The sequence below is a fragment of the Aptenodytes forsteri genome, unplaced genomic scaffold (assembly GCF_000699145.1).
Source record: "Aptenodytes forsteri isolate BGI_AS27 unplaced genomic scaffold, ASM69914v1 Scaffold479, whole genome shotgun sequence".
NCBI lineage: Eukaryota > Metazoa > Chordata > Aves > Sphenisciformes > Spheniscidae > Aptenodytes > Aptenodytes forsteri.
Genome location: NW_008794627.1, coordinates 1,456,212 through 1,480,008, shown reverse-complemented (window position 1 = coordinate 1,480,008; position 23,797 = coordinate 1,456,212). Strand labels below are relative to the sequence as shown.

The 23,797-nt window shown below is 45.0% G+C and overlaps 1 protein-coding gene across 1 annotated transcript in view; it reads right to left on the bottom strand.

Moving 5' to 3' along the window:
- Window positions 1-739: 739 nt before the first annotated feature.
- The window catches only part of KCNH5 (potassium voltage-gated channel subfamily H member 5), a 154,361-nt gene continuing 131,303 nt past the window's right edge, over window positions 740-23,797 (bottom strand). Inside the window, exon 11 of the mRNA XM_009273378.2 lies at window positions 740-1,687. Within this exon, the coding sequence (XP_009271653.2) occupies window positions 740-1,687 (948 nt within the window). The remainder of the gene's footprint in view (window positions 1,688-23,797) is intronic.

Here is a 23,797-nt window from a genome sequence, read left to right as displayed (position 1 = left end):
GCAGCTGGGAGAGTTTCTGTTAGTTTCATTTTGTTACATAAATCACCATTATTATTTCTTACTTACAATGTTAAAAGAGCAGGACGATACTTGAAATAAAAGGCTGTGCATGCACAATACCCACAGAAATAAATTCCAGTGATCCACCCCAGCACCGGACACGGTGCCCTTCCCTGGCCACCAAGCTGAGCCCTCCGTTTAGGAGGAGTAGGGGAATTCATCACCAAATATACAGTATATTGTAATGGAATGATACCAGGAAACAATACTAATTGGAGTCTGAACGTGTCCTCCACGTGGTCACGTTAATCTACTGTTTAACTCGGCAGAAAAGACAGTAAGGAAATAAAAGCTCAATTCACCCAGCCTGAGATCAAAACTGTCATGGCAATATTGGCAGGTTAGACCCTGATTCTTTAAATAGTACATTGCCTTTGTTAAACAAAAGTCATTCTTTTATTACATAATAGAGATTATAAATAAATGTAAAGTGTGCATGCAGTCAACTGCATATTATACAAGCAATATCTATGTTAATAATTGTTTTCTTTGGCAGGCCAGAATCCAGCTGGACATGCAATATTTACATATCAAAATCCTTGGTGTGTTCAAGTCATATTGGATGCAAGTGAAAATATATATGTATATATATTTACCGTATACACACACATATATATGTATAAAGGTATATATACACCTCTGCATATATACTGTATACATATATACACATAGGTATATGCTAAAAGTGGATTTCATCTTTTTCTGATTCAGGTGATGCAGGCCTTGAAACACTAAAAATATCCTGACAGGGTATCTGGGGGGGCCGCTGGGGTGATAAATGAGACTTGGGGGAAGAGATCTGGGGTACGTTCTTTTCGGACAATATTTTTAAAATTTCTGCCACCTGCTTCTCAAGGGCAGCCATCCTACTGCTTAGCAGCTGGATATCTTCTTTGAGTTCGTGCTTGACTTCCTGCAGCGTGGTTTGTAAGGCCTGCTCAGGAATGGGGTAGAAAGGATGCCTAGCATCAGCCTGAATGGGGCTGTGCTCCAGGGGGCTGCGAGTCTCACCAGCTTTATCCAAGCGAAGGTCACTTTTTGTGATTCCACTGTCACAAGAGTCTGTTTTCCTCAGTGGGTTTTTATTTACACCATTCTCCGAGTCATTGCACTTGGGGTCATCGGACAGCAACCCCATGGACTCAGCCTTCGTGACATTGTTCCAGTCCTCCTTCTTCTCCTCGTGGGTCCCCATTGTGTTCTTCAGTCGAAGCCACCCTTTCCCATTCCCGTTTTTCATCCGCATGGGGCTGTTCACTTTCAGACATTTTTGGTCTCCGTTTCCATTTGGCTTGAGCTCCATCGCATCCCTGTTGTTCTGCTTCACGGCCTCACTGCTTTTCATGTAAGCCAGGGACGTCTGGATGGGGGTGATCTGAGACACGGTGACCACGCTGGTGCCTGTGATGGAGGCCCCGTTCTGCACGCCCCGGCTTTCCACCTGGAGCTGGTTCCTTTCCGGGTCGATGTGGGTTGAACCTTGATTACGCATCTCCTTTTGCTGTTTGAATTTCTGGAAGAGTTTCCGCACGGGGTGGTCCACAGGGATGCTCAGCGTCACCTCGTTCTTCTGGCGCAGGCGCTCCTCTTCTTCCTTCTTGACATCGCTGATCTTCCGGAAGATGATCTAGGGGGGATAAACCCACAACAGAGTCAGTACCCAAAGGACATCGCTTATGGCAAATGTTACTGGGAGATGGGGAAACAGTATTGAGAGAACAGCCATTTCTCCTTCCTTTCTATCGTAATTTCTTGTAGTGAATTCAAATGGAGCTGATCAAGACATAGGAACCTCAGATATATGCCACTGCATAGATACATATATACACACACACACTTTCTTAAAAGTATAGATTAAAAGTGGGTTTCACCTTTATTTTTGACGCAGAAGATGATAGAGCCTTGAAGAGCTAAAAATATCCTGACACCAAGAGAAGGAAAGGAAATAGGAAAGGAAAGGAATAAATAGGAAGGAAACTGAATAAAGAGACGAAAGAAAGTGAGCAAGAACCCAAGTACTGTGATACCTACCTACCCATTACTCACACTCACACCTGCTCCATCAAAGCCATTACTCACACTCACACCTGCTCCATCACTATCTTTAGTACAGATCAAAAGGAAACAGTAATTCAGCAGAGACTACACAGCTGTAAGTTTAACTCAACGTACACACCCTTCCAGAGACTGGAAAATCCAAATGTGCTCAATACTTTTTAGCTCTGCTTACTGCTACTTTTATAACAGTGGCTGGAGGGTGCAATTAGGTTCCTCATGTGCCGTGTTGTGTGGCTTCACACAGCAACACAAGCATTTCCTGGAGAGTTTATATGTCTAATATGTTTGGGTGTACTGGGAGCACCATGGAGAAGCACCGTAACAGGGGTGTGTGATTATAAAACCCAGCAGTATCCACCGTTTCGTGATGCCATGCCATTTAACGCTACAGTTATTTCACCCTGCAGCATCTCTCAGGCCTCTACAGAAAAAGGAATCTGAGCCTCAAGCTGTGGAAGGATCCACAGATTAAAAACCTTTCTGTTGATTTGATGCATGTTACTTATATGAAATCTTTTTTTTTTTAGGTTCATCCAGTTTTCTTGAATGTGGGACTGAGGCAGGATAGGGAAACTGGTTCTCTGGATGACGATACTAAAGTGAAAAGCAGCACGTGATTAAATGCAAATATGGACTGTGTAGGGATAGTGTTGGTAAGAAAAGTAAAAGAAAGCCCCTGCAATACACAAACAAAACTCTGTGACAGTCAGATGTAGCTTTTGAAGTATCTGAGTATCCATATTTCAGTATCTATTTACTTTTTATAAAAAGGCTTCTCATGCCTGTCCATATTTGCAAAGAAATAGTTGCTTTCAAGTCTCACATCTTCAGACGATGGCAGAGGAGTGCCACGATGGCCACAGCTCCTTCCCTGCATGAATCTGGGATGAGCTGGACTTCAAAGCTTCGTCAGAGAGCTTTCAAACGCAGTAAATATATCCTTGTGTGCTGCTGATAGATGCAGCTGCTTGTAATAATTTGGAAAGTTAACATGTTTATTAGAAGCCCAGTTTAAAAAAAAAACAACAGAGAAACATGGAAGATACTTTCATCGGACTCTTCTGACCTAGATGCAGCGACACATACACTCATTTGGAAGCTCCCCTTCATTAGCACCTACCCTCATGGAGCAACTCTCTCTCTCTTGGACAAGCCACTGGGGACAGCAAATAAACGCAGGAGAAGTTGCCCTTGATTCAAAATTAAGTAATTACATTTAACTGAAGCCAGGGTCTCTAAATGAAGATTTGGAAGGTGGGTTGTGCTGTTTTGTTTGTGTTTTTCTTTCCCTGGAGGGCAGCGTGGCACCTCTGGCAGATGATGCAATGCTGAAAGCAACCAGCTGCAAGGATGTGTCCCCAAGATGTGTCTCAGAGAAGATGGCCGGTTCCTCCACTGGTCTCCCCATCTGGCTGTGCTGCTCTGCCCTGTGCTGTGCCAGGCCAGAGCGGCCGGGTCCCTGAAAACATCTGGGCTGGGGAAAGCATCCTCTACCCAATGTTTCCCTGCTCTGTGGCCGTGACCCTATTTCACAGCTTGAGCACCCTCCTCTCCCCCCGCCAGCTTGTGCCTGGCAGGTGGTGGCCGGAGGCAGCCAGGGATGCTGCAGGGCAGGCAGCTGCCTGCAGCCTGGCAGGGGTTTGCAGCGCTCCCCTCTCCAGTGCAGCACTGCACGCGCGGTCCGGAGAGGCATGAGGTAACTTTGATAGCTTCTGTCCTGCCAGCTGTTTATAAAGACCAGAGTGACAACAACAAAGGCTACAGCACCAGTTTTTGATTCCTCTCCAAACACCTGCCCTTCACTGAAAACTACCCTCATCTCCCTTTTTTCCCCCAGTCTACTCTTGTTCTTTCCTTTCTCCCTTTTCTCCTCTCAGTTCAAAACTTCTCCAGCCAGAGGTTATCTCCCTGCACAGAATACAATTACCCGTGACTGCCGCTGCTGCCTTCTGCAGAAGAAAAGCCAAGACACTGCTAATTTGGCACTGCCTGTACCTCACACTCCTGAAGCGGGCCCTTCTGAAAGCCAGGAAATTACTTTGTTTTTCTCTGCTGGAGGCTTCACCCCAGAACCACTCGGCCAGATGTCACTCAGATGAGCCAAGCCCACTGGCACGGGGGTCTGAACCCAAGCGCTGCTGTGCCTCAACATGGGGCCAACACTTTGGGGGGAGCTGAATGTGTCCCTGCTGTGGGGATGGGCGGCTGAGGTGATGAACGCTATCAGATTTGCAGTGCAAATCTGCTCCAGCCAAGTGAGACCAAGGACCCAGTAACCACTCACAGCCGTGGGCTTTCTCCCCACTTTATGCACATGCAATGGAGAAGACACACTCCCAAAGCCCTGCTGTCACCTCCCCAGGAGGAAATTTTCCTTCAGTCTCTTGTAGGACGCAAGCAGGAGCCTGTCAGACCTCTTCAATAAATCCTTTCCTCTTCCTCTGCTTGGGACAGAAAGTCCTACACCCTGGAACACTTCTGGGCAGCTCCTTTGAAGATGCAAGTCTGCTGCACTCTGAATTAGTGCAGAAAATGCCCAGGGACTCAGAAATCCAGGGGTTAGCTGGGAGTCAAGAATTCATATCTAATCTAATCTACCTTGGTGGAGCCATATTTCCAAGGAAGCAAAGGTGGGCTGATGCACAGCCCTGTGGCCACCCTACCCTCGGCTTTCTCATGAAAACTGGATGTGTTCACAGGTGTTTGCTATTTTCTTTGTCACTCTGAAATGCATAACCAAGCAGACCCTCATATCCCAGCTGACACTGTGAGATTATGGCACCTTGGAGACCGGGGTCTTGGTCCTCGTTCACCCACTGAACTATGTCACCACAAGGAAAACATTTCACCCCTGCATCACCCCATGGACACTGTCCCCTCTTCAGGACATCCACCCTCAACCAAGGGAGCACTACAACTAGCACAGCAGGGATCTAGTCTTAGTCAGGACTACTCAGTATCGTTAGAATATTTACCAGTAAAAGAAAAGAAAGATCCTCTTCTAGAGACAAAGAGCTGGGGAAAAAAATGAGATGTGAGTTCCAGCAGTAATAGTTGTTTTGCATTACCAAATTTTTCCATATTAGGAATGTTTTCATGTGGTTGGATTTAATCCACCTCCACAGTGGTTCAACCTAAGCCAGATCAGGATTAAATGTGTTTACATGGAGACTTAATTCTATTAATGTCTAATAACTATTACTGGTTATTTTTCTCTATAAATGAGAACAGAAAAACACCTCATGCAATCTGACATTCCTCAGCAAATTAGGAGAGGCTTATTTAGAAATCTTAAATTGGATGAGCTATTTCAGTTGTCCCTGACCCTTTTCAGAGAGGTTACACATAGGCCTGTCCAAACGTATGTCCCAGGAATAGACACAAACCCAAAGGAGTTAATAAGAAGAAACTGCATTAACTGTGTATGTAGCACATCTCAAGGAGTAAAGAGCCACACCCCTGCCTCACACAAGTGCTAAATTCATTAATGTGATGGAGATTCAGTGTAGGACTTCATTTCCTTTACGGATGGGATTGTGAAAGACTGCCCCACATGACACAAATCCTGTCTCATGAGAGCAGGTTCCTGTTTTTCTTGCTTTTAATGTATTTATTTTGGGAAGGAGGGGGAATGGAGTTGACGTTAATTATCGAGCTGGCAAAGGTAAGTGTAAGTCAACTGATGGCCAGCCCTGGGAACTGAAGTATTTGGGTTATCTACGAGGCAGGCACAGAGGAGACAACAGCAACTTGAGATTCTCCATTTGATCTTAACCCCAAGCTCCTTTCCCTCCCCTCCGTACCAAGAGGTAACTCGCCGTGACTGCGAACTCAGCCCATCACCACTTCCAAAGAGGGACCTTACCAAAGGTACTGGCAATGGGTACATTACTGCTGGAGCAGCTCCTGTGAGGTGCCAGCTTGTATAACCGAACCCAAAGCCAAGTGCAGACGAGGGCAGCAGCAATGAGAGGTCAGGGAGCCAGCGCAAGGCTGAGACACACACAGGTTCTCCCATCTACTGCTGAGCTAATCAGTAAAGCTGTGGCCTTTCCAGATGCTTTGAAATGCATCCCTTGTCTGCTGTCTTTTTTTGTACCGGTACTGCGAAAATCATCCCTCCACGACCTTGCTCCATTCACAAAGACCCCTTAATAAGTGACTCCAAGGAAGGTACGTGAATGGATTAAAGAACTGGTAGAAGTCTTGAAGAATTACAGTAAGTTCATAAAAGTGGCAAATATTTGACCAGAGATCATCCTGTCCCGTTCCTAGAACAACCCATGCTGTTGTTAGTGGCGTTCAATACGTGCCTGCCCCTCACCACGGAAAATCACAGAAACATGTAACGGTATAGCAAAAAGGCACACAGTTGTCATGGTGATGAATACAGCGGGTGTGCACTGAGTAAGAAAGAGGGAAAGCCGCACAAGGCCATCAAAGATTTTCACAGTGACTAATAAACTCTGGGTGCCCAAGCTGAGGCATCCTACAAACGTGGCTGATGGGCAAGGGATGCTGGAGTCCTGCAGCGAGGGGAGATGCCGTCCTAGGAAAACTGGCTTGACTCAGCTCACCAGGTGTTTATGCAGCGCCAAAAACTGGAACAGAAAGCAAACACAACATTTCAGCCCCCACAGCTACATACAGCCATGTAGAGCAGAAGGAGGAGCCCTGCCATGTGGCTGGATTGGGGCCGCAACCAGTAACCGACAGGTCACACTCATTAATGCATAGGCTAGGCTGATGTGGGTGTTGGTCACCTCTCAAAAATTGTTTCCAAAGGTAACTATCTTGTCTGCATTAATGTTTTGTAGATGTCCCATCTCCCTTGCATCTGCTTACTCACAATCTAATGTATTTGTCCAGACCCCTGTATTTTTGTTCCCATTTAATACAGGAACATCCTAGAAGGCACCTTAATTCAATATTGTGGCCCTGAAGACAACTACTTACTGTTCCCCTCCCCAGCAGCACTGAAAATTAGATCAGAGAAATGAGCCAGGTTAATAAATTTAAATAAATAAATAGGTCTTTTTTTAACGTGGACCATGCCAGTGACCCATCTGACAGCACAGACCCACAGTTGTACTGGAAAGCACTGCAGACGGAGTGAGTGGGATGAGTGGACGGAGCGAGTGGGAACTTTCCAAGCTGGCTGCAGCGATGGAGGCAGCGTCTTAGGGAAATGCACCGTCCGTTGGTCCACACTGAAGAGCTGGCAGCTCCCGGCTCGCTTGTGGCTGGCTGAGACCCGCAGAACAGCTCCTTCACCAGCTTTCAGATCCCACCAGAGGGATCTGATCTGGTCCATGTCCTACGGGAATGTCTAATTCCCATAAAAAGGGTCAGTGTCCTCACAAGGTATGTTGGTCTTGGCACCCTTGTATATAGGTCCTTTTCTGGAAATATGAGAGCTGTCTTCCATTTCCTCCTTAGCCTGAAATGATTCAAGGCGAGTCCTTCACACAAGCTTAGCTATAGCTGGCAAATGGATTTTAAAGTTTTTGACGATATAACCAATATCAGACAAATACTGCAATCACATATACCTCATTTTCTTCGGAAACAATGCTAAAAAAAACCCCAACAAATAGAACTGAAAATAATAAGGAAAGCTTAATTCATGCCTAGGCTGCACAACATAAACCAAACTTTTGTAAAGATGTTGGCAAAAAATGCTATTAATTTTCACATCTAGGAATGCATTGCAGAAAAGTAACTGCCATTTTTCACATGCCAATGAGGGAGGCGAATTTGTGTCAGATCCAGGATTTAGACGCAGTATACCCCAACCCATGCGGTGCTCAGACGAGTGTGCTATTTTCCTGCTTCTAAGAACAAACTACAAAATACACCCAATTTCCAGAGCGCAGACACTCAGAACAGGGTTCACCCACGAAGCCCGTGTCTGCATCTGAACTCAGCCTCCAGGAGTCCTGCACAGTCGAGGGAGAGAAAAAGGCACTTGGAGGGTGTGAGTCATTTCACCTGCAGCTAGATGTTAAAACAGGTCAGACAAGCTGTACCCTGAAATGCCTGTTTGTCTCCCGCGTCTATACAGGGAGCTTTGTGCATGTCGCTTGGATGCAGACATCCTCCATGTGATGGTGGGTAAGAAGTATCCAAACCCCTGCCCCTAGCAGTGCAAATGTCAGGGTTTGGTGCAGATCATGTAAAAAGCCTGCCTGTGAAGCTTTTCTCTGTGTATGTATGTGTGTACTATACCCTTCATCTGATGCTATTTTTATTCCCCCCAGCATGCTGGGGTATTGCCAGTTCCCGGCTGGGATGTATCCCCCACCCAGCCTCAGCGACCAGCCAGTCCTTCCAGATAAATGCTATTATTTTAAAAGCTGCAGAGGGAGGACGAGTGACAACTGCACAGAAGACCATGCCAGCCTGGCGGGTCCAAGTGAGAGCTTGTGAAAAAACAGACGTTTTGCCTGCATGGAGCAACCAGATGAACCACTAATAGGGAAGGCAAAGCCCCCCTCTTCTTACCATGCTCCCCGGGAAAACCCTCCAGCGGTTGGTGGGGAGCTGAGCTGGTCTCCCCACAGCTCCTAGGAAATTGGAGCCCACCTGGGATGGCTGTGGCTGCTCCCGTACAACCACCCTTTTGCATTGCAAATCTCATCCCACTCCCAGATGTTGCAGGACAGAGCCTGCTCAGATCTCTCCCACCACTGGCACTGTGTGCTGCTGAGGACTGTCATCACCAGCAAACCCTTCCCGGGCCGTTGCTTTGATGTGCTCAGGTGAGTCTAGGATGCTTCATTCCTCAGTCCTTGAGGACTAGTCCTCTCTAGGAGCCCTCAGTTGTCAAAACAGGGCATATCTGGGACCCTCTTTTTTGATATTTTGAAAACTAGGCCAGTCAAGCCCAATTTCTCATGTGTAACCTTTGGTAAACAGGCTTGCTCCAAAAACCAAAGTGTTTTTTAAATCTAGGCAGGTCACAGACAACACGATTCACTATTGATGTTAACATGTTTTTAAATCTTATTTTTTCAGATACTAAATATTTTTAAAAAAATAACTTTTAAGATGTTAACAAATCTTCCTTTTTATTTACATGAATTAAAATGTGCTTAAATTTAAAAAGTTAAACTATTGAAAGAATGGACAGCAATGAATGAATAGGAAATTACCTCACACAAGTCCTTCTGTTTGCAATTAGGCAGAAACTGGAGCCCCGGGGCCTGGGCTAGCAGAGCTGTGAAATGCAGCTCAGTCCGATAGAAGAGCCATCTCCATTTGTCCTTCATCTGAGAGTCCAGCCTGTGAGCCTCACAGCGAGCCAGAGAAACCTGAACAGTCGGTGTTACTGCAAACCTTCCTTTGGGATGGATGTGAGAAGCTGCTGCCATGCACTGTGGACGGACTCACTGTGTCTGGACTGTTTCCCTGCCTTGAAAACCTGTTTCATTGTAGGTTTCCTGCCCTTCCAAAACAGAGAGGGCGATGGCAGCATCACCCACAAGATGCAATTCCAGCTTTTAACCCCAAGGGAGAGTTTGGAGTAATGCCTCCTCCTAGGTCAGGGCATGGCAAGGAGGTAGGAGCAGACAGGTAGGATGGGAAGATCAAGCCAGCAAGACCAGCAAACACCAGCAAAGGGCCAGCAAGGAGCACTGGCTCCAGCCCAGCTTCCATTAACAGCTTTTTGGTATGGCTCATGCATGAGAGCAGCCTCTGACTGCAGTGTCCTGCACTGGCAGGAGTCTCTGCAACCGAGAAGCGTGGTCAGAATCCCTCTACCGAATATAACAGCGACAAGAAACCTGGCAAAAATGGAAGGGAGCTGAAGCCACAAAAAGTGAGAGCCAACAGAGACTGAAGCCAGGGCGCCTCTTTCCAAATGCAAACTGCATTTAGGCTGCTTCACCTAATTTACTCCTGTAAATCTCCATGTCCTCTTAGCTCACTTTATTAATCTGCACTCTGAGGATGCAGAATAGATGGCCTGAAATGATGGCTTTACTGTTGTTCTGCTCTGTACACTCCTCAGATAGCTTTACTTTGATGTGAAATTCAGCCTCAAAACCAAATTGCTCTAACAACTGTTTTAATTGCTCTCCAGTAAATTCTCCTTAATCCTCCTGTCCCAGGAAGTGTTTTGTGTTAAACCATCGCTCCACCTGCGTGAGGGAAAGGAATCGCTGTCCTCGGCTGTGCAGTGAAAATGACTGACTGCTGAGCAATTAGTTAATCTCCGGGATAGGAATGTTTCACTAAACAGTCTTTCATGCTGGATTTTGGAGGAAAAGTTTTTTGTAGGTTAGTCTGCTGGCTGCTTGAAAGAAACAGTAAATAATAGCCTTTCTGCAAATTTCCATTGATCCTGACTTCACAGACACGGTAGCATGCAAAAGCAAAAGCTTGCTGCTAAGCACATTTTAATTTTGCTTTGGAGAAACTGTATTCATGTAGTTTCCTTCTAAGTGATTATAGAATGGACTTGTAGGAGATGCGAAGATTTCCAATCCAAGTAACAAAGTGATGTCACTTTAAGGAAAGGAGAATTATTTCCATGATGTTGACAAAGCCCTTTTAAGGGAAATTTAATGGCATTTTATGTGCAAGAAAGGGGTTAATCCTTTCATCATGACTTAATGAAGATCTGTGTCCTCCAAGTTGCTCATCTAAAGAAAAAGCAGGGCACGTAGGGAGGGAGAGACCTTTCAGAAGAACCCAGCAACAGCCAGTAACTGATTTCCCAGAGCCCAGAACTTCCATCACCTCGTTACTGCTTGCTTTGTGTTTTAGAAATTGGTTACTGCAGGTCAAATTTTAATCTGGTTCCATTTTGTGTTTGCAATCAATTTGCACGGCACCCGACTACTCTTGCAGAGAGACATCTGTGCATGCTGACAGTCAATTAGGCTGATCTGCATTTGCGAACAAGCACGCATATTAAGAAGAGAGCGGTTGAGAGTTTGCCCCATCTACTTCATACTTGGTATGGATCTGAAGTCATCCTGTTTTACTTTAAAACATGTCTGGCTTGAAGAAGAAAGAGAAGAGAAGCAGGCAGAGATCCAAGTCACATTTGTCACATCCCCAGAGCATCGTGGCCCAACACATACAGCAGCAGGCTGGGATTCAGGAGGATGGATTATTCTGCTGGCCTGACCTTTGGCCAAGTGGGAGGTCTTGGGCAAATCACACTGTCTCTTCATGTCTCCATCTCTCCCAGTGTAAGAGAGGATAATGACACTGCCTTCGTTTCTGCAATTAATTGGAAATCCCTCTATCATTGCTAACTATTTACAACCGAGAGACTAGGATCCATGGCTGATAGCAGAGAGAGGCCACTGTTTTGGCCTATTGCCAAAACTGAGGCAGTTCATTGAAAAAACAGCCATAAAAAATAGACATAGGTGTTCTCAGGATTTCAGCTCAAGATTAAGGGCCCAAGGCACCGCTGCACTGAGCCATCTAGGGCAGTGCACCACGGATGTACAATGCTACATGAAGTCCTTTCCCGATGCCCTGATACGTCAGCCAAACCTTGATTAAGGGTAGCATTGACATCTACATTGCACGGAAGGATCAGTAAAATCGCTCAGCTTGAGTGATGGGCACTGATTCTTCAAAATGGTGCGATTACATGTTTAACTAAGTGTGTGCTGAGCTAAGGAGTCAGATTGCCAAAAGAAATGCCGAAGCCTCTTACACTGTTTGTACAATTGCATACATTTACACCAACCACGAGCATTTTTTGAGAGCAGCTCAGTCTCCTGAATCAGGAGCTCTTCTGTTCTTCCCAGTCGCCCTGACCTGAGCACCTGAGCACCTCCTGCCCAGACATTCAGCTCTTACAGATGCCTCCTTCTCTTTGTACCCCCGGGGAAAACAATGCATGGATTTTCTGCTGCTGCAGGCTTAGCTGTTATACCTGATGCCTGCTGGGTTCTGTGTTTCTGCTTGGAAAGGGATGCTGAAGAAGGGCACTGTGCACCTTTGGAAGTGGGGAGCTTTGCCATGGTTTTTAAACAAGACTCTGGAATTGAAACTGATCACTTCTTTTGCTGCTTTGCCCTCACTATTTTCTGTTTTCTTTGCTTTAACCAAACAGCAGATGCCTTAGAATGTTGCAGAACAGCCAGAATCAGAGCTCCTTCTCCAATACTATCAAAGATAGCAAAACGCACCTTCCACATACAAAATTATTTAAAACAATAAACCAGAAAGGCTACTTCATTTATGAATTTATGGTGTTTTTCAACCAGGGTCTCTTGCTAGTTGTCCTAGTTTAGGGTCAGTCCATTGCAGAGAGGAGTATTGATCTGTGTGGCCTCAGAAGAGACTGAACTGTGACCACGATCCAAAGAGTCACGGTCCCTCCTATGGGGCTTCTGTCACATCTGGGGGCAATGAAACCCAGCTTTAGCCTCCTAATTACTTTTCAGGACCCTAAATTCTACACTGAACTCAATACAAAGACTAAATTGGACTGGGGAGCTGAAATAACTTATGGAATCAGGGCCTAATTTGTTTTCTGTATACAACACAGAGATGGTTAAACATGGGGAAATTGAGCAGAGAGCAATTTTGGGATAACTGTTGCAGTGTAACTGTTACTGAGTAGTGTCTCATGGAGACCCTGTTCCTTCTCACTGGTCAGGTTTATCCACTTTGGGATTTAAACTCACGCCTTCCTTTACTCCATAACTCTCCCATGTAGACAAGTCTAGCCTGGGTTGGTCATTTGGTGGGTGAGAAAACTAAACGGTTCCTCCTGCCCTCTGCCTCCTTCTACCAATCTCTCCTTCTTGCAGATGTGCTCTTGATGGAAAGTATCATGTACTCATCTCTCCTTCCTCTTCCCCTTTCCCTTCCCCTTCCTTTTCCCCTTCCCCTTCTCTTTCCCCTTCCCCTTCTCTTCCTTATTGAAGCAGTTCTTAGAGGGAGCAAAGGGCAGGGGAGATATTTCTCCTACTTCTTTGCCTGGCACTAAGGCAGGGAGAAGAGCAGATTTCTAATGCTCTTGCTGGACTTTCTTTCCTTCCATCTTGCAGATGTTTCTTGCTCTGTATAGCACAGAGCTCCTGCAAGAAGGGGAGCTGAGGTAGTTATAGAGACCATGGTGGATTTCCAGCCCCTGGGAAAGAGAAGCCCTGCAGAAGGCTAAAAACCCAAGCTCAATAGGCCCAAGATCTTTCACTGGATGTGGAGGAGAATCCCAGCAAAGATGGCCTCCACCCAACCACAACAAAACCATCCCATGACTTTTAGAACTCCACGCTGATGTAAATAGCTGGTGACACATACCACCAAGTGGTGCACTAAGACCATGCTGCCACCACCAATCCTGCCAGCACATCACCATTAGGTACCCTAGGGCTGAAGAGTTGAAGGGAGCTTCCCATTGCCTCCTAGCCCAGCTGCGGGGTGGTGTGCTCGTTGCAAGACAGTGCCCCTTCAACAGGACAGTTTCCAACTAGATCAGGCAGGCTTGGTCCTTGCAAACTTGTATCAGCCGCTGGATCAATATCTGCTATTGGCACTGGCCTAACGAAATGTCAGTAAGCAGCAGTGTCAACTGATTCAGGCTTTGCTGTGGTGCAGATGAGTTACAGTCTGTGCACTTTATTATAGATGATTAAAAAAAGAAACTCCTCAAAGAAAGCAGCCTTCACTTTGCCCAGTGCAGTAGCTCCTAAGAGTGATATGCTTCTGAGCATAAATAGGGAAAGATAGTTCAAAACCTCCAGATGACAGCGGGGCGGTTTGAGCTTGGGGCAGATGGCAGAAATGGTGCTCTCTGGGATGGTGAAAAGTGCCAAAAGACTTTTCAAGCTGCTCTTCAGCCTGATTTAACTTGGAACAGAAAATCAATCATCAATAGTACTATGCAGTACTAATCTACCACTCTTCTTTCTCTGTATGGGAGAAAGTAGGATTCATGTTGCTGCCTCTTTTGCCAGATGCCAAAACCAGGGCACAGAGAGGTCATATATCACTTGCCCAGGGTCACTGAGCTGCTTAGTGGACGAGCGAGGGGGATGGAACCAAGGTTTCCAGCCCAGAGCCCCCATAGTAGGAAAAGCCATACCGCAAAAAGATTAAACATATAAAGATATTTATTAAAGTAAAATAAAATTATTAATATAATAATGCACTTTCTTTTCACTACCGTCCAGTCTGGGAAATATAGTTCTGGATTTGAAATAGTTGGAAGGGCTCAACTGTAATTGCAGTTAATTGCTGAAATTAAATCCAGTCCAGGACAACTTTACTGCTGTTCAGGTTTGTGTTGGAAGAGGGGTGGGGAGGTGGGCAGCACTACCTCTGTTTATTTAGTGAAAATTTTCAGAAGGTCTTGCTTTTATTCCAATGAAAAATGTCAAAATCTTCAGATCTTCAGATTCAGAAGCGTTTGGCTTCTGGCCAGCCCTACTTGTGACAGACCCTGTATTCCCGCATATCCCTAGCACAAAGCCACACAGAACGTGGGCCCAGAGGATTTGCAGAATTCGTGTTTTGTTCTCTGTGTTTTTGCCTCTTCTGGGTTTCTGCCTGAAGACCAAATGGTCTCAATAAATGCCTAAGAGAGACTCTCCATTCACAAAGTAATACATCAGCAAAAGAATTGCAAATTGTTCCCAAAATGAACTATTCTCTCCTCTCTACTTTAAGTGGAAATTTAAATTAATTGGAATCATTATGGTGGTTTTTTTCCCTTAAATATTACTGTACCAGACTATAAAGTGCCTGAAATTTAATCTGAAGTCTTCAGACATGAAAAAATGTTTCGCAACTGAAAGCTTGCTGATTTTTTTCCAGCTATTATCCACTGGTCTAACAAAAGATAACACCCCTTGCTATCAGCCTTGCTTCTGACATTGAGAACATTCTACCTGGCTTTCAGAAACTTTGGTTTTATACAGAATGTGCTACCAGCTGCTCTGTTTGTTCACTTCATCATTTTCAAGGTTTTGTTAATTTATTGAAAAGCTTTTATAACAGGAGCTTCAATTAAAACAGTGCACTTCCAGTGCCATGCAATGTAGAACACCATCAGTTTTGTTTGGAAGTGATGAGTCAGAAATGAAGAAATAATTTTAAAGGGCAGAACATATGAACAACAGACCCAAACGAAAGGGACAATGGGCAGCCTCTGTACCTCAAAGAGCCAAGGCATCAAACCTTGTTGTATCTTGCCATATTACAAAATAAGAGAGGTAAAACATGCTGCTCTGTCACTGTCAGACATTCCTCACCTGAACCAGGTCTAATAGTGGAGACTAGTTTGGTGGGGAGAGCCACTGACTCCAGATTCAAGCTAATTCGAAAATATGGTAGTATTCCTGAGCAGAGCAGATTTAGGCTGGTGGCTGGGCAGACATTTGCTTGTTTCCTATTTGCTTCTAGATCCCAGTCAAGGACCTGATCTTTTCAATGCTTGTGGGGCTGAAAGCGAGGGCATGTCTATGCCACACCACAGAGAAGGGCACAAGGACCCCTGTTGTAGCACGGTAGTGTTCCCTTGCAGAAAGGCAGGATTAATTAGGCTCAGTTCAGAACGGCTCTAATCTGGCTCTGCTGCTTTCAAGCCCAAAGCTCACACTGCACCACGGTTCTGCTTTCAGCCAGCCAGCCATGCCAAAATTACCTCGGAGTTACTTCTTTTCCTTCTTGACCCATAAATACAGCCTATTGCCATATCAGAGAAGACTGAACCTGCCTGGACCAAATTCAGGGAAGTGCTGCCAGTGCTCACTCCATTTCTACAAATCTTTTGGAGGAAACCCAAGCTCAAATGACCGCTGGACATATCCCCGTGCCTACCTTCCCCATGGGATGCCCTGCAAACGAAGCCACAGGGATGCTGCGAGGGAGAACGAGCTGGGGCAATTCAGCAACTCACGTCTCTGCTTCTCAGCCCAGAGACACCAGCACAAAATCCACTGGCAGTGTGACCTGGCAATTCTTTTAAACTGAAATCAAGACTCGGAAAAGATTAACACCTCTGGCAGATCATTCACTGACTGAAAGACAGGGTCAGCCCACTGCGTAATAGATGCAAAATAACTCAGTTAAACCATTGGGAAATACCAATTTAACAGGAAAGAAGACCAAAAGGTTATTTAAACTTTTAATATCTACTTCATTTAACTATAGAAAGCTCTGTGAAATAACCTTAACAAGTATCCCTGGGATTCTTCAAGTGAAACATCTCACCCAGCAAGAGCTAAAATCTTCCCAGTTGAGAGCTCTCAGTTGGCAGTGTGCGAGTAAGGAGTGCTGGCTGTTGAAACATACTGTAATTGCCTTTAATATGATCACAGCCTGTGCTTCAGTGGGGAGGAACCCCTTGAGGAGAAAAAAAGACCCAAGACATAAGCATGCAAACATTGAAGAGTATGCAGTCAAGAAGAAATACACTATGAAGAGGATGTGCTACTTTCACCTAAGCATCTCCCTTTAGCCAAAAGTGGTTGGCGTAGAGCTTGCCACTGAGGGTGCTTTAGCTCAAGAGACTGAAGGAATTACAGTTTTTCAGAGGCATCTGCAATTGTCAGCAGAGCAGGAGCCTTCTATTTACGGCATAATCAAATGAAAAATTTTTAGAGAGCAAAGACCCCATTTCAATGATGTTGCTAATGTTTCCTCATACCTGAATCTGCACCAGTGAAGAGCTCTTCCTTTCTGGGGCAGAAAGTCAAGGAAAATCACCCACAGCCAGAAGACCCTGGAGAAGAGCTATCCACCAACTACGGAGCTTCCTACGACAGCATGGAAATACTGCATCAGCCATGCAAAACTTCACCACAAAGAGAAACGTACTGTTCCCTGAAGGTTACTTATGCAGAAATGAAGTTGCTAATGATAGTCGTATCAGAGCCTCTTGCGGGCAAAACCAGCGGGTTGCCTACATGACAAACACCCAGGGAGGATGAAGTGCTCTGCCTGTCCCCAAAGGGACCATCAGATGTTTTTTCTAACCTCAGAAGATGTGACTGAGGGACTCGGCAAGTGGTGGCTCTGCAGAGCTTTGTATTTATTTCTGAAGGGTATCAGCAAGAGGAAGAGACAGCACAAAAGAGTTAACTAGTGAGGTTATGGGGATGGGATAAACAGATGGTGTGGTGAAGAGCCATTTCCTTCCCATTTACATGCTGACTGCATTAAATCAATCCCTGGGCTTTCATGGCAATAAGCTAAGGCTCTGCTGGGGAGGATTTTAATGATCTGGCTATATCCTAGTTGTGGGTATCATTCTATTGTGTCCCAGCATTTAGACTATTCTCGGGGAAAAGGTCCTTCAATTTTTTTCATGTGATTCTTGGTGATCTTCCCTAATACCTCTATCACAGCCATCACCTCTTTTCTAGATGTGGATCTCTGTAAAGCTCATCAGCACTGTTTTATGTTCCTATCCATGTATTTAGGCACCGACACAGGATGCTCCTTAGGGGCTGAGCCTGCTGGTTTTGCAGCCTTAGCTTATCTCATTGCTCCAGACCCAAACAAATTAGTTTGTAATCCTCAGTATTGTATACTTTGGCAAATCTGGCTTTAAAAGTGATGAGAAATGACCTCCCCATGTAAAATTGGAGTCAGTCCAGTTGATTTGTCCCCTCTTCCTGTCTGGGGCTAGTAAGAAAACCCTGTACCTGCACAAATAACAGGTCTTTGCAATTGATAACATTGATGATTCTGTATTTCCCCATTTGTGACTATGCTGCACCCCGTTTACACACTGTTTGTATCCTTTCTACCACTCCCTGTGCACACACAATTAACAAAACACCAGCTGGTACAGGATAAACACTGCTGCAAGGATGCAGAGACACACCAGACAGAAGTACAGATCTCTGCCGCTGGCTCTGTTACTTTTCATCTCAGATGCTGTGTTTGCTTCCCAGAAGTCCTTTTGACCTCTGAGACTTTGGCTAAAGCATCCTCTCTGTTCTTCTCTGGTTTGATTTTTGTTCTGGTGTGTAAAAATCCAGTTAACCCTAAATGTCCGACGTAAGACAGCAGTTCTTCAGTCACCTCCTCCCAGGAAGGCCTTGGCCAGGCACTTCTAGGAGGCTGACTCTTCTCAGGGGGGTCCAGCACCCACCTTAGATGCTAGAGGATGCCTACAGATGTGCAACTGTGCCAGATGTTCCACCCATGGGGCAGGGCTGATCCATGGAGCAAGAACATCTGCCCACAAGAAGGCTAGCAAGGTTAAAGAAGGCTGTTGGGGATTTTGCAAGGTCAATCTCTGTCCCAGCAGAGTCCTTATTTACCCTGTTAGCAGCTATCTCACATGTTGGACTGAATTTGAGCAACAGTGGTCCGGGAGGAAGCTCTTCATGGGACACATTACTGATGGACCACAGGGCAAACAGTGCCTTGGTTCAAACTTTTTGACAAATGCTTTAAGTTATGGCTGATGGTTCCTGCAGATCAGTCAGGCATCTGTTTGGTATATTAACGCATGGCTGCGTTGAGCTTGTAAATTATTATTCATGTACTTTTGTAGAACATCTTGAGGTTATTGGCCAAGTCCTTTAATAAATGGAAACGGGGGCAATTAATAACACATGAAAAACATGCATGATTCAGTTCATCCATTTATATTTCTACTGTAGCCTTCTTCGGCAGGAGGGTTAATACAGCCCGGGAGAAGGATGGGGGTCATTCATAATTGAGCTGCTCTGAACTACCAACAACTGTTCCATTTAAAAATGGATTTTCCTTAGACACATGATGGAGATGGAAATTCATTACAATGGCAGGCAGTCAAGGGAGGCAGAATCGGTGAAAATAGTGAGGCTAGACACAGAAATTAAGTGCTGAGATGCCAGGATGCTTTGATAAGGTCAGGGACACAGAGAAGAAAAACTGGATGTCTGTGCAGCGAGGGGCAAGCGATGGGCACGAATGGAAAAGCAAAGCTAATCTTAATAAAAATGCTGCATTTCAGCTGAGTGGTAGAAATATCATGCTTAGAAATGGCTGTTCTTTGCTGGTTGCTTAGGTCCCCATTTTCACGTTTTTAAGGGAGTGCAAAGTGTTTTAGGCTCTCAGAAAAAGCCAAAGTCTGTTCCTGTGGTAACAGGAGTGCTGTCCATAATAAAAAACAGAGGACAACGGACTGTTTCCAAAAGGGCTATGTACTCACAGAGCACGGAGAGGTACGTCCCCCTGCTCTGGAGGTACAGTGGCTGAAATAGAAATATTTAGTGGATAGAAATATTTAGATAGGAAGCGCTACACAAAATCTTTTTGGCAGCTGAGACAGCTTTGTGGAGTACTAAGAATAAAATCTAAAATTCACCTGAAAGTCCGAGGGGAGGTCCCAAAGTTCAAAAGATCACTGACAGTTTAATTAATGGAGTTAAGAGAATCAGAGACTTTTATAACTGCTTACACTATGCTCCTTTTTTTAACAGTAACTTATATCTGAAAACTATATTATGGTTTTATTATCTTTAGGAAGGGAAACAAATTAAGACTAAGGGCTGTGAAAACTGAGAAGTAAAAATATGAGGAAAAAACCATGGATTAATAATATATATTCCTTCCTGAACACACAGAAGTTTCTTGCCTTTCAGCAAGTTGCTCCAAAGTGCAATGACAGGGGACTCAGCTTATTTCAGGTGCTTCCTAGAATCCCCCTGTCCCTCCCGACAGCTATGCCCACCTCTGGCATACATGTAAATCAGCTACTCTCAAAATTGCTCCTCCAGACTTCCTTTGCATGGGACCTAAACTGAGGCAGCTTGCTAATCACAAAAACTGGCTGACAATTAAAAAAGGCACAGTCAATCAGCCATCATTAAGTTGGAAGTGACAGGCTGGGTTTTATTTTTAACTAAAACTAGTGGGATTCATGCAAACTTCCCCACAAAGTTTCTCTTGCACTTTACGATTTAATACTTTCCTACATGCACTGTTTCTTTGCTGTAGAAGGCAGCCCAAAAATAGCATTCAAAGTAAAGTAAATCTAGGATTTGCACGGCTGCAATGATTATCACATGCTGAACCAGCACATTTGGGTATTATTGCATCTGTGAAGTGTGTGCTGCAAAACAACAGATGGATGGATTTATACTTGCACAGAAAAGAAAGACGTTATGCAGAGAGTTTTATTTAGCATTTTACAGGCTTATAGTATGTAACTGGTGAGAAGCCATTCTGTGCAAGCCAAGGCAAAAACCTGTTTGGAGGGGGAGGCAAGAATAAAATCAGCGCTCTCTCCAGTGCAAAACAGCTGTGAAATTGTTACTGATCATTTCTAGATTGGACAAAACCGATCCCATTTTGGGCAGGGCCGGAAAACTCCCACTTGGGTGAATGCTAAAGCTCTGTCTGCTCCTTGTGAAGCCTATGGGAATGAATTTATACGATCCCAATGAACAGGCAGAAGTTCTCTTTCCCCAGCCATGGTTTTGGGTGCATTGCAACTGGCATTCCCAGTCTTGCAGAAGTAAGGTTTGGGGAGTGAGAAGTCTGGTGTAGAAACTCATTTTTATACCTGCAAGTCATGCTGGGCTGTGTTACTAAAACGTCTGGCGTTCTGCTCCAGGAAGCAATGACAGAAGCAAACAGAGCACTTGGAATTCATCATCTCAGTTTTGTAACATCTCCCCCTTTTTTTGCGGTTGGTAAAGTTGTAGATCTACATGGTGATTAGGCTCAGCAGCCCATGCAAGAAGAAATCCATTGCTCTGGGCTAATTGGTTGGAGGGGTGTGAGATAACACAACAGACCTCCTTCCCCACTTTCTGTGCAAATCCTACCTGCTAGGATGCTGGTGGCCTTAGCATTAGGCACAGTTGTACGTAAGGGAGGTGGCCCACAAGCAGGGAACCACCTGCAGCAGTGGCAGCTGCTGGGCACACTGAGGGCATCACAAAATAAATTGGCTACTCTCAGCGGTAACACAAACGCATCTGTAACGCTCCCATGGCTTATCAGGCACCAGAGGAGTCACACAAAGCTATGGGGAGACCGGCTTTGTTAGGACGCCTGCCCAAAAGAGAGCCTGCCGCAGAGCTAAGCCTGGCAAAGTAACAGCCCACAAGGGAAGCTCAGGGACAGGGATGGCGATCTGCTCAGGTCTGCTGCTGGCTGAGCTGCCGGTGCCCGTGTTCGTCACAACATCAAAACAAGCGGGGGCTGATGATAAAAACCTTCTGAACTGGCAATCAAAAATGACACGGCAATGTTGCTTCCCATTGCACCATGCACGTTCCCTCCCTTCCCTAGCAGTTGGAAGAGATTAAAAGCATCAGTTTTAATCGATGAGGGGAGGTGAACACAAAATATTTATTTTTCAATATTTACAAGATTAAAAATAGTAAACCTTTGATTTATTTTTTTATCATCATTCAAGTCCTGTGCAAGCAACACCGCCCTGAATCGATGTTAGCAGACAGCCTGCAGAAGGCTTTCTGAGTCAACTAAGGAGAGTCTCTTAATTGTGACAGCTTTCTAAACAAGAAAACGGTATTAATTCACAAAAAGCACAATAGCAAATCGTCGTCAATCTGGATCTTCACTCTAACATAGCCAGTTTACACTTTTGTTTTCCTATGGACACTGCCCATCCCTGACATTTCCTGTTTAATGATCTGTCCACACACAAATAAATCACTCTGCATTGCCTGCCTGAAGAAGAGATGCTCATACCTTTCACTGGGGTAAATCAGCAGAGTGCCTTTTATAACAGCTGCTAAGTCCCTACATGCAGAAAGCAGCACATCAGCACACGTGATTTTTTTCTGCAGCCATACCATAATGTTCAAAGATCCTTGAATGAAAAGTATGCTAAATTGCCTTGCACAGATGTCCTTTTGATTTAGATTTAGAGCGAGAAGCTACATGTCCAGGAAAAAATAAGTCTACCTCTGCAATGCCAAAGAATTATCAGAATTGGGCTCAGTCCTACTTTTAACAGAGTTGGTGGTTTTTTGCCTCTCGCTCCTACAGAAGCATGGTCAGGACCTCTGAGGAAGGTATTTAATTGAGAGATTATATTCAGAATAGAATAGGAGCATGCTGGTACCATGCGGGATTAATGTGGCTCTGAAACACTATTAAAGACGATAGTGCGTTGGCTAATCTCTGCATCTGCCTGCAGTCTAAAGGCAAAATATATTAATCCAGACCATGCCATGAATCCATACTACCCCAGGCCTCCCAAAGACCCCGAGGGATACAGAGCGCCCTGTTTTTCAGGTAAGTATTTAAACACTCACTAAGATACCCCAGTCCTTGAGGTGGCAAGGAGAGGAGAGATTTCAGGTTTATCACCCACTTCTGCACCCGTCCACGAACACTGTCACAGCCAAGGGAGCATGCTGTGCTTGTCGAAGGAGAGAAAACCACTGTGCTCCCTCTGTGTCTCCAGGGAAGGGTTCAGAGGTGCAATCGCTCCTGTACCCCCGATTTCCCACAGTCCCTATGACCCGAAGGGTGCCCAGAAGAGACCACCGTAAGGGAGATGATGAAGTGGCAAAAAGGAGAGGGAAGGGAGTGAAGCACCCAGAAAAGAGTCAGGTTCACAGCTACCAAAAAAAAAAAGTGAGAAAGCAAACCCACCGACAGCTTTTACAGCAATCACTCTGCTCAGACAGCTGTCCCATGCTGTCTGGCAGAGAGGCACAGAGGGGTGAAGTTAATGTTGCCGCAGCTTTCTCTCTGAATTTTTATGCAGCTCTTCTACCTAGCAAGTCACGCACGGTCCTCCAAGGACTAACTTCCTTGCTTTGACTGCCTCAAACTCAAAAACCCCCGTGCCCTCGAAGAGGAGCAAAGACAAAAGGAATTGCTCAAGGGAGCAGGAGATGGGAGGGAAGAGCTGCAGAAAAAACTCTAGCCTCAGATCTGTAATCCTCACTCAGAAGGAACTGCATGGGTCTCTCGATGGCAGAAGGTGTAGCATGGACTATGCTGGGCTGTCTATAACCACACAGCTACAAATACACAAGGAATTACTCCATTCTCCGTACTGATAAATTCCTCACATGTGTTTGGCCCAGAGCCATTAGCAGTTTCTCAAGAAATTCCCAGGCATGGACCAGCCAGGGACCACTGTCAATTGACAGTTTTGGAGGAGGCCACGTTGTTTGAATGTTTGAAGTGGGTTCTTCTGTCCCATGCACATTCAATATACAAGACCAGACACTATCAGAGGTGGTACTAGATCTAAATCAGTGAAACAGTCCTTTAGGAAATACTGCAATGGAATATTAACATATCTGGAGATAGCCGTGAATGCAACGAAGCTAAACAATAAAATTTTTTTTAAAAATTGCTTTAAGTGAAAGCTTCTTCAAGCATAAAGGAGGCTGCACAGTCTGCTAAGATGTGAACAAAATAGAACCATATTGATTTTTGAGGGTATAACTTATTTGCTCTGTAATCATGCTAAACTGTCACTACAGCTAAACTATAGGACTTCATTTTCTGGGACAACATGTTCATATAAAAGAAGAAAAAACCCAGATAACTAAAGACCAGAGAGGGACAGGAAAGGGCAGAAGCATCCTGAAACAAGGTAAAACAATCTGTCCTTTCCCACATGGAGATGGAGAAAGGAATTTGGTGAAACTAAAGGCAAGGCTAGTCTGCGAGCTCTACAGTGGGAGCATGAGGAGGAAAATTCCCCCCTTACGCCCAAACTGAGCTGACCTTGCTTAAAAAAAAAAAAGAAAAAAAAAAA